The sequence below is a fragment of the Coffea eugenioides genome, chromosome 5, assembly GCF_003713205.1.
Source record: "Coffea eugenioides isolate CCC68of chromosome 5, Ceug_1.0, whole genome shotgun sequence".
Taxonomy (NCBI): domain Eukaryota; kingdom Viridiplantae; phylum Streptophyta; class Magnoliopsida; order Gentianales; family Rubiaceae; genus Coffea; species Coffea eugenioides.
Window position 1 is genome coordinate 47,866,691 of NC_040039.1, and position 12,683 is coordinate 47,879,373.

General features: G+C 37.9%; 2 protein-coding genes across 4 annotated transcripts; one reads left to right on the forward strand and one right to left on the reverse strand.

Moving 5' to 3' along the window:
* Nucleotides 1-4,405: 4,405 nt before the first annotated feature.
* On the forward strand, nucleotides 4,406-7,419 carry LOC113772113 (transcription factor TCP4-like). Of its 3 annotated transcripts, none has more exons than XM_027316665.1 (2): nucleotides 4,406-6,896; nucleotides 6,996-7,419. In XM_027316665.1, exon 1 carries the CDS (start codon nucleotides 5,481-5,483, stop codon nucleotides 6,849-6,851), a length of 1,371 nt encoding a protein of 456 aa, XP_027172466.1. In that variant the 5' UTR covers nucleotides 4,406-5,480; the 3' UTR covers nucleotides 6,852-6,896; nucleotides 6,996-7,419. The 3 variants fall into 3 exon arrangements, with proteins under 3 accessions (XP_027172466.1, XP_027172467.1, XP_027172465.1); XM_027316666.1 differs by having other exon boundaries at nucleotides 7,022-7,419; XM_027316664.1 differs by having other exon boundaries at nucleotides 4,407-6,896; nucleotides 7,008-7,419.
* Nucleotides 7,420-9,045: 1,626 nt separating this feature from the next.
* On the reverse strand, nucleotides 9,046-12,218 carry LOC113772182 (protein IQ-DOMAIN 1-like). The gene is made up of 5 exons (XM_027316753.1): nucleotides 12,012-12,218; nucleotides 11,346-11,519; nucleotides 10,262-10,489; nucleotides 9,734-9,847; nucleotides 9,046-9,644 (listed from the first exon to the last, which is right to left on the reverse strand). The coding sequence occupies exons 1-5, from the start codon at nucleotides 12,084-12,086 to the stop codon at nucleotides 9,348-9,350; spliced, it is 888 nt and encodes a 295-aa protein (XP_027172554.1). The 5' UTR covers nucleotides 12,087-12,218; the 3' UTR covers nucleotides 9,046-9,347.
* Nucleotides 12,219-12,683: the final 465 nt, after the last annotated feature.

The window sequence follows — 12,683 nt, forward strand, 5'->3', positions numbered from 1 at the left end:
AAGATGACAGCTTTGTGAATTGTTACTACTTGTTAGTGAGAGCTCCACAATTTATATGTACTAATTTTTTTTCTCTGGTTCAATGGTATTTCAGGTTATTTTATTTCTATATACATCATGAAGGGTGTAAAAGTATGTAGGTGAACGAAGCTGGTGAAACAAGCATATATATATATATATGATATTGAAGCAAATCGTAAAAATAATCATAAGTTATTTAAAATTCCATATTTTTGGCCACTAAACTTTTTATTTAGCCAAAATGATCATTTAATTTATGAAAGTTTATGTGCTTGAATTATTCTAGAAAAGCGGATATGCTAAACAAGGGTGTTCATCGGCTAGTAAGCGGGAATTCAATGAAAAAAAAAATTCGGGAATTTGGAAATTAGTTTTTTGTTTTAATGCCAATATCTGATTACCAATCAAACTTTAGTTTGGTAAATTAGATATTAGTAACTAGATTTCGGCCAAAGAACTGGCAATTCGATAATATCCATAATTAGAAATGTAAAAAATAAGCTAACATATTTTAATTGTATCTAAAAAAAATTGTTGAGCTAAAATAATATGCCATATGTTTTTCTAATAAAATTCAATCAATTTAGATGGTAATATTGTACTAGATTATTAGTTAGTATTCAGTAGTCAACTAATTACTTATTCATTACTAATTAATATTTAGTAATAATATGTGTGTATGTGTACATATAACTAATATATATAATATCATATAATTTGGTAACGTATTTTTAATATTTATTCCCAAAATTTTTTTTACTAAACATTATAATTTAATATATTTTGATATTACCAAATTCCGTCTTACCGAATTTTGAAATCCAATCTATATCGGATCGGCCAATTTTCTTTATTGTTTTCCAAAATTTAAACAACCCCTAATGCTAGATAATAATCTGGAGCACGTAGAATTAAAGAAATGTATACCCGAGATTTGAGTATTTTTGGTCCTGAACTAATGCAGTAGTGTTCCCTTTAGAACTGCACGGAGGGTTCGCGGTGGCGGTGATAGCAGACATTACAAATCAAGTGCTCGAGGATTGTCAGCGCCCAGCGTTTTTCAGTGAAAAATTAATGGACTGTTCTAAATTGTCCCAAATCCATCATACAAAGGTTCAGTAAAAAAATAAATAAAAAAAAAATCATGCATCTATAACATGCTTCTTTTTACTTCGCTGCCAAATGCCGTCGTTGCCATTTGCATTTTCTGCTAGTTGGTATGCCAAAAAAAAAAAAGAGGTTATTTTTTCTTGATATGTTCGGATTTTTCTATTATTTAATCGAAGTAAAAAAGGTAAAAAAACGGAATGAATATTAAATTATAAATTAATTTTTTCTACACTGACAATGCATACGATGTTAGCATTGGATGAATAACAACTACGTGAAATTTGAATTTGAAATTTAACTTTTACACACATGTCATGAATCTAACGGTGATAATAGTATATATACTGTCAGTGTATATAAGATTCATTCTATTATTATTGGCCGGAAATTATTTTGGAGAGTTGAGATAGGAAATTGGGCAGTGGTGATTTTTGAAGCGTGTTGGCAGTTTTTGGAATCTATAAACAAACGATACTCCTGTTCTTATCTGTTTAATAATAATCCAAAACTGATGAAATATTTGTCAGACGCTATAAAGTACAAATCCTGTGGATGTAAAGCGTGGAGTTAAATTCCACTCTTATCTTGTTTGCAAGACTGACTGTCTGTCATGCAGAGCTACTGCAGTGGTTTATTACTGCTATCAAAGACAATGCCGTGACCCTTGGGGAGTCCATAAATTCTGCATTCGAAGGTTGCCTACAATTTTTCTTCATTCACATATTGGCGATGATGTTTTAATTTAGTAATCTAAAGTTGGGATTTTAGAATTTATAAGTTTTGAATTCAAATTTTCGCATTTTCCTCCCTTGCTCTCCAATATATATATATATATATATTTTTTGATGATTTAATTTGATTAATTTCAAGTCCTTTAAGCTCTATTTGATTCTATTTAGTCCTAGCTAATGCCCTGCTGACGTGATGAAGACCGGCACACAAAAAAGCGCGTAATTTGAATAGCCTTAGGGTACAAAAAGACCTTTCAAGTAATTAGAATTCATAATTTTTTAGATAATAACTCTAGTTAATTCAGCTAGTAAGGCCATTAGGGGTGGGCAAAATACCCGTTGACTCAAAACACTTGAGATCCAATATGATTTCCTCCAAAAGATAGGATACCCAATCCACATAATTTGATCGGATCAGAATGGAATCCAATGCCAATTTATGTGTGAGATGAGTTAGCGTTAGAAGTAGAGTTGCATATGAGTTAAATCGCTCGCAATCTAATTTGAGTCAAAAGCTCGACTCGAGTTCAGTCTAATCAAGTCGAATTCTAACTTGCGAGTTGACTCGATTTCATATATATTATTTTAATAGTAAAATTATATATATATTTATATTATTTTATTATTTTATTTATTTTTTTAAGATATTTATTTTTCATTTTTTAAAATCGAACACGTGCTAAACTTGAATTTGAAGGCGAATTCAAATTCAAATTTTATATTGAGAGCTTGAAGAGTTTGAATTCAATTTCGAGTTTGTTAAAATTAAGTCGAAATCCAGTTCAATCAGACCAAAATTTGCAACTGTAGTTAGAAGAATAAAAATAAAAATTTGCAGGTACATAATCTATCCCTCTCCCCCCCTCCCAACAAACACAATAAAAACGCACATATACACCATTTTGCTTTTAAAAAAAAAATTTAACATGCCAAGAAAAGTGAAAAAAGGATTAGGGAGGTGGAGGGGGAGGAGGGGGGATGCCAATAAAGAATCTCGACGATTGCTCTGGACGGAGAAAAGTTTCCGTCGACGAGCTAGTTGATAGATATTTTTCTGGTTTACTTGACTTGACTTCGGTCTTCTGCTTCATTTCTTCACGCGAATCTGCTCACCACTTAGTCAACACCTCTCTGAAGATCATTTTATTCTGATACTTTAATAAGAGTACTTTACTGTTTTTTCTTCCCTCTCCATCCCAACTTTAGAACAGCACTGAAGGGGCAGCCAACTGGATAGTTGAAGTCGTTGCATGTGAAAAGTATGTTTGGAGTGGAAGCAGGCATAGTGCTAATTGCAGTAAAAGAGCTGCTTAAAAGGTAGATGGAAGTTTAGCCATCATGATGAAGATAGATAAGTACACTGATTCGCTGAAAAAGATTGTACTGCCAAAAAAGAAAGAAAAAAAGAGGTCGTGACATATAGTTGTATGGTCTTGGTGATGATTTTGCCAAAACCCCGCCAGACAAATCTGAGCCCTCAGCCAAAAGCTGATCATTACTGGTTATTTTTGGCCTCCTCCTTTCATTTCTCATTTTATCTGCCAACAACTTCTTCTTCTTCCTCTTCTTTTTTTTTTTTTTTTTTTCAAAAGAAGGTGAAATAGGAAAAGTGTAGTCAAATTTTTTTTTTTTAAACACAGGGAGTGTCCCGACTTTATCAGACTAATTTTCCTGTACTTATACACCGCGACCCCAAGAATATACAAGCGATAGAAAGATGATTCGAACACACGATCTCACGACCTAATTAGACTATTTCGAAACCATCCGATCCAACCCCGAAGTGCAGGAAAAGTGCAGTCAATTGCTATCAGGATTTGGGAATGGGAAATAAATACTAATAAACAATTTGTTCATCAATCTTAAAATATGCTTACTCGAAAAGTGAAGCTAAAATAAAGAGACAGGCTGAAAGAGATGCCAGATACAGTAATCCAGTAAACGAGAAAAAGGTCGGTCGGTTGGGAGAGTGAAATTTGAGAGAAGGGATGGATGATTTTGTTTCTTTTAAGTGAAGCAATAAAGGGGGAGAGAGAAGAAAGAAAAAAAAAAAAAAGGAAAGGGAGCCAGAGAAACCACAAAAGCTGTACGAGGTCATTTTCAGGAAGGGGGTGGTGGTGGCATTTGAAGTAATCCATCCCTCTCTATCCATCTTAACAAGATAGAATAATTTAGTCGGACAAGTAAGTAAGTAGAATCTAACAAAAACCAAAGCACACATCCCTTTGAACTAACTATAAACAATTCTATAACCAAAACCAAACCCCCAAAACCCCACCATATAAAATTCCAGCCTAAGACATCCATCCTCTTCTGTATTTAACTAATTAAGCTGAACAAGTTAAAAATAATAGTAGATTACTACTACTGGACACCAGAGAAGGTGCCAGAGACATGAGGAAATTAGTAGTGTAAAGTAAAAACTAATAAGCCCATTTCAGTTTTAACTAGAAAAAAAAATGAAATAAAAATTTGGAAGTCTGGTACTTGTTGTATAGGCTGTACAAAAACAAGGGGAGAGCAGCACAGCACAGCAAAGCAAAAACAGCAGAGGAGGGCAGTGATGAGATCACCAATATCTTTAATCTCCTTTCTGACCAAACGCTGCCACTCTTCCCAGTGGCATCAAGAAAGGCTCTTATAGCCAAAAAAACAAGTCACCTTTTTTCTTTTTCCCCCTTTTTCCTATCCTTCACAGCCCTCCCATTTGCTTATACAGCTGCCCTGCCCTGCCCTGCCCTGCCCTGCTCTTTCTCTTCTATCAAAAAAAAAAAAAATGAAAACTTTGCAGGAAAATTACTGGGAGGGTTCCTGAATTTGGACTCTCTGCTTCTTCAACCGAAAGGTACAAAAGCAAAATTATCAGTTCTCTTACTCGGTACTATCTCTCCATAAGTACTTCTTTGCAGTTGCAGTAGTTGTAATAGTTGTTGTACTAGCAGTAGAGATAGAGCAAATAGAGCAGGAGCAGCAGAGCAGGAGCAGCAGCAGCCTATATAAATAAAGGCTCTCTGGAAAGGGAAAAAGAAATATAGAGAGATGGGTTAGGCTAAGTGAGAGGGTAGCTTAGCCTTTTGGGTCTAGTATTTTTGAGTTTTTCTTGTGTGGTTGAGGGGTGATGGAATTAGGAAGGTTGAATGGCAGGGCCTTTTGGAAGAGGCAGCAGCAGTATCAGATTTCAGAATTGTGGCAGCAGAAGCAGCATAACAAAGAAGAGGAAAGTAGTGGAGAACAGAGTGAGCAAACAGCAACAGCCCACTAAGAATAAAAAGTTTTCTCACCATCAATCAAAAGCTGGAACATCAACAAAAGCATCACAAGGGTCTGAGTCTGGATCCTCAGAGGAATCATCATCATCATCATTATCCGAACCCAAACCAACCATCCCAAGTCCCTATCTCTGCAGGACGACAAGAAGAAGACGTGGAAGAAGAGGAAGAACAAGAACAAGAACAAGACCAAGCCCACCAACAATCCCAACTGCTCCTAAACCATCAGCTGCTCTATTTATCAGCAGCACCGCCAGAAACATCCCAGCCACCAAAGAAACGCTCCTACTTCCCTTCTTCGTCTTCAACCGAACCGGAAGACTACGAACATGCGAGATTGCGAGAGAAAATGGGAGAAAATTTTCACCACCACCACCAACTTCAACAGCAGCAGCAGCAGCAACCCACAACCCGCCAAAGTTCTTCAAGACTAAGCGGTTTAAGGAACAGCACTGGGGCCGGCGAGATCGTGGAAGTCCAAGGCGGGCACATTGTGAGGTCTACGGGGCGCAAAGACCGCCACAGCAAGGTCTGCACTGCCAAAGGCCCAAGGGACCGCCGTGTGAGGCTATCTGCCCACACTGCCATTCAATTCTACGATGTCCAAGACCGCCTTGGCTACGACCGCCCCAGTAAAGCTGTCGATTGGCTCATCAAGAAAGCCAAGTCTGCTATTGATGAGCTTGCCGAACTACCTGCTTGGCATCCCACAACTGGTTCAGTGGCAGCAAACACGAGTTTTGAGCAAGACCAGCAAGCCCAAAAAAGTCGAGCTGATAATCTTCAAAACCAGCAGCAGCAACATTTAGGTGTCACCCACCATGATGATGTGGTGCGCGCTGCTATTGCTGCTGGCCCTTCTAGTAAAAGGGTAATGCCAATGTTGGGCAGTGAAAATGCCCAACAGGGCTTGCACCAAACTGATAGTGCTGCAAATCCAAGTGGAAATAGCTCGAGTTTTCTGCCTCCTTCTCTGGACTCGGACTCAATTGCTGATACTATCAAGTCCTTTTTCCCAATGGGGGCTTCTGCTGAGGCTAATTCCTCAGCTATGCAATTTCAGAGCTTTCCACCTCCAGATTTGCTCTCAAGAACCAGTAGTCACCCCCAAGATCTGCGGCTTTCTTTGCAGTCATTTCAAGATCCCATTTTGCTCCACCATCACAACCAACAACAAGCTCAGCATCATCAGAACCATCCCACAAGCCAACACCCTGAACAAGGTGAGGCCCTTTTCTCTGGAAATACTCAACTTGGTGGGTATGATGCTGCAGCCTGGGCTGAACACCACCAGCAGCCTGCAGAATTAGGCCGGTTTCATCAGAGACTGAGTGCTTGGAATGCCAGTGGAGACGGTGGTGGTGCAGGAGCAGGAGGATACTTGTTCAATTCGCAGGCGACGCCTCAGCCTTTCCTGCAGCAATTGTTCGGCCAAAACCAGCTTTTTTCTCAGAGGGGACCCCTTCAGTCCAGTAATACACCTTCAATTCGTGCTTGGATGGATCCATCAGCTATATCCATCGCCACTGCAGATCATCACATTCCACACCATCAGGCAGTGCTGCCAATTTATCCATCGTCGATATCTGGCATTGGATTTGCCCCTGGAGTAGGCGGATTCTCAGGGTTCCGCATTCCTGCACGAATTCAAGGTGAAGAAGAGGAGCACGATGGCATATCAGACAAGCCATCCTCTGCTTCCTCAGATTCTCGCCATTGAGTTAGCTCAAAACAACTGCAATTTCCCTCTCTTTTTGCATTACAGGTAAATTTTCCTAGAATTCAATAATTTGATTGCAGATATTGCTGATTAAGTTGATAGAAAGATTGAATCTTTTTGAAAAGGTTATACTGCTACATTAAGCTTAATTTGCAGGAGTTAAATTGCAGTTGCGGTGGGCAATCTTGGAGTTCCAAGTTTTCAGCTTTGTCGCTGCTAGAGCTTCAAAATTGCTGCAATTGGAGCAGAGAGAATTCAGTGAGTTTAACTCAATAATGGCGCCTACCACGGGAAGAAGAATTCTGAGTGTAGTTTCAGGTTTTTCAATCCCGGTTTAGCATGCTATGTTAAATTTGTTTAACTTCCCAGCTTTAGCTTCATGTTTAAACGAGCTCTTGTAGCTCAACTTTGTTAAGTTATTTGGAATTTGCTTTGTGTCTGTTGGTTTTGTGGTGATGCTTGCTTCAGTTTCTCTTTATGAACTAGAATTGCTGAAAATGTTCCAATGTGTTCGATGAATATGTTCATGTGACGCCTTAGAGCGAATTTCAGATTGCTGTTGCTGTCATGTTTGTCACTGTTTGCTTAAATTTCTGTTTATGAATTAGACCTGCTGAACAAGTTCTACTGTCTTTGATGAATACGTTCATGTCACACCCTAGAGCATATCCGACTACCATAACTAGCATTTTGTTTTCTATGATAACAAGGCAATCCAAGAGAGGTGAAAGGATGGATGAGTTTGCATGTATTTGGGCTTGTTCTTGCTTTCTCAACTCGAAAAAGATGGACAATTAACGAATGGGGTTGGTGAATTCATCATGCAGATGAAACAGTCCTTTCTATTAAAAAGAAAAAAAGGTTCTTTCTTGGCAATTTGATGCAATACAGCTTTGTAATGCATTATTTCATGCTCCAGCAACTTCCTTAACCCACAAAGAGAATTGATAGAATGACTGATGTTTTACATCTCTATCGATGCTTGAAGTTTTGGGAGCACTGCAAGACAGGTCATTTTCAATGCACAGCGGAGTCATTAAGAGTCAAGAGTACCTGGCTACTGCAGATAGCTGAGCATACAATTCAATTTGCTTCGAAGTTTTGTATCTTTTACAGTCATTCTGGCACAATGATTCTCATTAATTTCGTCTTACAAGCCATTGAGCCTTTCTGGTATAGATTGACCACATTGAATGAGTCCCAAAATATCCTCTTTAGCAGCAAGTGATTTGAGGAGAGGTGTTGAAAGCCTTTAATTTCTCGAGTCCATTTACGATTACTGGAAAAAGTGAATATTAATTTAGACGTTTTAGCTGTTGCTTTCACTGCAGGATCTAGATTGTGTAAGAGGGAGGTGGATTTGAATCATAGTTGTAGGTCCGTCAAGGTTGGTTTAGCATCAAAGTCAGGTTGTTGAGGAATCTAAGGTAATGTTCTGTAATTAAAGGGTATGGTAGATGGATGAAATGAGGGAACAGAAGCTGTGGGGCCAAGTGAAGGTCAGCTGCATGAGGAATTGAGGAACCTAGCAATTATTATGGGTGAAATGAGATGACGAAGCTCAATTATGGAAGGATATAGAGATGGATGCCACCAAATTGTAGTATTTGGCACGGTTCATGGTCCCCTACATCTGCAAATCTCTGTGCCTCATAAAAATCTCAAAATTTCGCTGGAATTTCGTTTTCTTTTGGGGAAAAGGAAGAAAAATATAGGACTTGGCTGCTGTTAAGATGGTGACAATTGCTCATGGTTGTTGGTACTTCTTTATGGTCGATGAGTACTATACAGGAGGGTGTGTACCTCGTTTGGATTTGCAGAATATATGTGATTGAGAGATTATGTAGATTGAGAAAAGGGCAGTTCGTATTAGCAAAGACCCTCAAATGTTATTAGTTCTTCTTCATAAAATACCCTCAAATGCTGTTGGAGAGGTGATGTTTGGTACTCGTTTGCAGCCACTGAATGGAAACACAACAGTAAGCGGTACGAGATTCTATGTGCTGAATTTATTAGTTGGATCGTACTGCTTTTAGGTTCTTAAATGAAATATGGACAACATAAATAATGCGAAAAGAGCTATCTTTTCCATTGGGTTGGACCATTAATCAGGTAAAAACAGGACATGAAATTAATTTATCCATCCTCCCAAGGACCCAAAACACCTGATTATTGCAGAAGTATCTATCAGTCGAACAAATGTTTGTACGCTAGTACACACTTATTGTACTCGATCCAGGTCATGTACGAATATCTCACAAAACGACGTAAAATATCATCATCGACATAATTAGCAATATAGTATATAATAGTAATGTAGGATTATCTCAACAGGTCTTCCCTTTGTTCTGTACAGAAATGATGGGCCGTTTTCTTCAATTTCGTCGCACACCAAGCCAGAATAATTTACGCAGAACCGGTATTGTAACTTCTTCTTCTTCTTTTTTTTTTTTTTGGGTTTTTTGGCCCCATGTTCTGAATCATTAATTGGCTCTTTTAAGTTTTTTGGCTAGCTTGCTTCTCGATGATATGGTCAGGGAGTTGTCTTGCCTGATGCAAACCTTTCCCGTTGAATAATGAGGGTTTAACTGTGACAACGAGTTTCATGGCAGCAGGGCTTGTGGTTTTCCATACTCTGTCTCCCTGCTTGGAATGAACTTTCTTTGAGTTGGCTAGAACTCTGGTTTCCCATGGACGAACTGCTATCCACCTCTCTTTCCAGCTCCATCCCCAGCTATCTTTTCCGAGATCATAATAAGCCTGGCCGAAGTAGTGGCTAGAATTCGCCCTCCACTACAAAATGAGATAATAGTTTGTTGTTATTAACTCGAGCCAATGCCGTTCCGGAACAAAGATCATTTTGATGGATTTTAGCAGCTTGCCTGATGAGAAAAGGCATAAGCCATGGCACGTTCCCTTTTAACAGCTGCAACTTCTCTTTGTTGTATCCTTTGGAGAATTTCTTCCATGGTTTCAGAGCCACCACACCAGTCAACCTGTAATAATTAGAATGATACAACCATTACTAGTAGATAATGTCAAGTTAATATTCCTATCAGGTGGCATTGGTGATGCCTATTTCGCAAGCATCGTCAACAATATTCTCTTGGCTCCTCAAAAGCAAAGCATATAGTACATGGTTGCCAAATTTCGGGACTCGAAATTCAAAATATGCATAAGGGTCCCTTTATTAGGCCGTTATATAACACAAGCAAGACATGATGATAATGGATTCAGGGCCTTCTGGCAAGAGACAAGAGACACAGATCACATTGATTCACAATTTAATGAGCTCTGCAGTCTGTACTGGAGGAAACAATGAATAAAGGGCGGGCTAATACAACGTGGCCAATTCAAATTCAATTGGATGGCAACTGATAGTTAGCTGGACTGAGAACTGTGTTCGTTACCTCTAGTTCTTGAAGCTTAGCCTCAAGTTTCAGCCTGTTTTCTTGCTTCTTCTGCTGTATTCGGTTTTCGTTGACCATCCCTTGTCGACGAGCTTTAATCTCAGCTTGCATTTTGTTCCAAAAATGTATATGGATCAGAGCAGAAGATGCTTGCTTTTCGGCGGTCAAAGCAGCTATAGCACCTCTACATCTTCCTATTGCTCTTAGTCGATGTACCGCTTTCCTTGCCTACATTATTGTAAAGTTGAAAAGGGTTAATAGCAAAATGCACCCCAAAGCATGCATAATTTTCCGATTGCTTTCCTCATTCTCATTGTCTAGTTGGATCAACACGTCTGCTGAACTTTTCAATTTTTTCTAATATGATACAATTAACCTTGCAAAACCAAATTGAATTGAGACATATCGTTTTAGATGCACACGTCACAAAAATATGTATCCATTGAGGGTGTGTTTCATAATTAATTTACAAATAGAAACAAAAGTTCACTACAATTATAGCCTCAAATTGTCGCCAATGATGCATGACGATTGATTATTAGGGATATAAACGAGTCTAATTAAACCAAATACTCTAGCGTTCAAGTTTGTTTGATTATTTTAATGAACTTGAAATTTTGTTCAAATTTGACTTGTTTATTTGCCAAATCAAGTTTGGCCGAGTTTTTTTTATTATTGAATTTGCATGTTATCAAAAATAGAAGGTTGTTCAAACTTTGCTTGACTACTTGACAAATCAAATTCCAACGAGTTCTTACCAAGTAAAAATCGATTTGAATATCGAGTAGTTTAGTTCATCTTTCAACTTTATTGATTATGTTGCTACACGTCTCCTAACTTTTTCTGGGGTCGAAGTGGATTGTGTATTTACAAAGATTCAGTATATATTTTGAAACAAATCCAAACATTCAAATGATTTGTGTACAGCGGTGACTACTTTTCAGTCCATTAGCCTTTCCACAATAGCAGCAACCCTTAGGACACCATTTTCAATTCAAGATCAATAATTTTTAGACGAGCTTATCATTTCCATGATAGAGAGAGAAAGAAATATAATGATAATAAGGCTTTAAAGTACACTTGCCACATATCTCCTGAAGGCAGTCTGAATTCGAGTGGCAGCAGTATCCTCTGTAATTCCCCTCCTTCTGGACCTCTTACTGGACGATCCATTTGCGATAGCCAGAGCCGTGGACTCTTTACCAGAGAGATACCTCCACATAGACCCATTTGCTTTTTGGGCCGGCGCAGATTTTCCCTGTTTCAAACAAATTCATATTCCAGATGTGCGAAAAGTATATAGAGTCCACGTGCAAAGCGAGCCCAGTAAGCAGCCAATTAAAGGACTTTACTCATGTGGGGTCGGGGGGTTTGGAGAAGTTATTTTATGGGATGGTGTTGAAAAAATTTACTATAGCAGCACATATAAATTACTTTTATTATAAATATTTTTTGAAATATTTGATATATTGTATGGATGAGATATTTTTTGAATTATTTTTATTTATGTATTACTGTAATATAGTATTTAAAAAATTTATTTTTGAAAAAATGACCAATCCAAACAGTAGTTTTGTTTTTCTAGTGAAGAAAGTACCTTGCTGCTAATAGTGAGGAAAAAAAATTTGGGGATATTATTTAAATAATAGTATAGTAGTACTTTTTTACGTTCTAAACAAGAAGTAAATTATCAGGACGTTCTAAACAACTTGTTTGGAGATATAGAACAATGATTGGGTAGAAAAGTTACCTTTCCGTGTTTAGATCCGTCTTCCTTCACTTTCTTTAAGCTAATAAATGTTTTAAACCAATCACCTGATCCCATACTTGACTTGATCAGAGGCTTCTCCTCAATCCCTGAATTCAGTTTCAGATTGTTCCCACTACGAAGCAGGAAAAAGGGAAAATTTTGTTGCTGTTGTTGAGAAGCAACAAAGATGGGAAAAAAAAAAAAGAAGATGCAATTTGATGGGAAGTTAGAAGCAGGACACAGTTAAGCTGCAAGAGTATTGTTACTCTCCAGAAAGAAGTAAAGAATGGTGAGTTATAAGAAAAATATGCTGATGCGAGAGGAGAAACATTGAATGAATACTTGGCCCAAAAAAAAAAAAGAAAAGAAGAAAAAAATTAGAAGTGCTTGGGTAAAATTTGACAAGCCAACTAAATTGAAGGTGTTGTGTGACCTGCAAGAAGCTCAGCTGTCACCAAAGAGGGTGGCCGGAATAAGGTAGCACATAGTATTCAGTTGGCAGTCCAGTTCAATCAATTATGTAATTTAATTTCTTCTTCTTCTTTTGTCATTGACCTACACTGGGGACCCAAAAGTGGTAGTAGGATCAGAGTTTTGGTGACAAAAAAATTATACAGATCGTTATTTGATATCCGGACCAAACTAGCAAATAAAATGAAGGAAGCAATCTTC

Bases quoted from the DNA above. Each gene is read 5' to 3' on its own strand.
- LOC113772113 (XM_027316665.1), top strand. From the start codon at position 5,481: ATGGGAGAAAATTTTCACCACCACCACCAACTTCAACAGCAGCAGCAG.
- LOC113772182 (XM_027316753.1), bottom strand. From the start codon at position 12,086: ATGGGATCAGGTGATTGGTTTAAAACATTTATTAGCTTAAAGAAAGTG. The intron at 9,848-10,261 runs GTAACGAACACA...TAATTATTACAG, and splicing joins CTAAGCTTCAAGAACTAGAG to GTTGACTGGTGTGGTGGCTC. The intron at 9,645-9,733 runs GCAAGCTGCTAA...CTCATTTTGTAG, and splicing joins CTTATGCCTTTTCTCATCAG to TGGAGGGCGAATTCTAGCCA.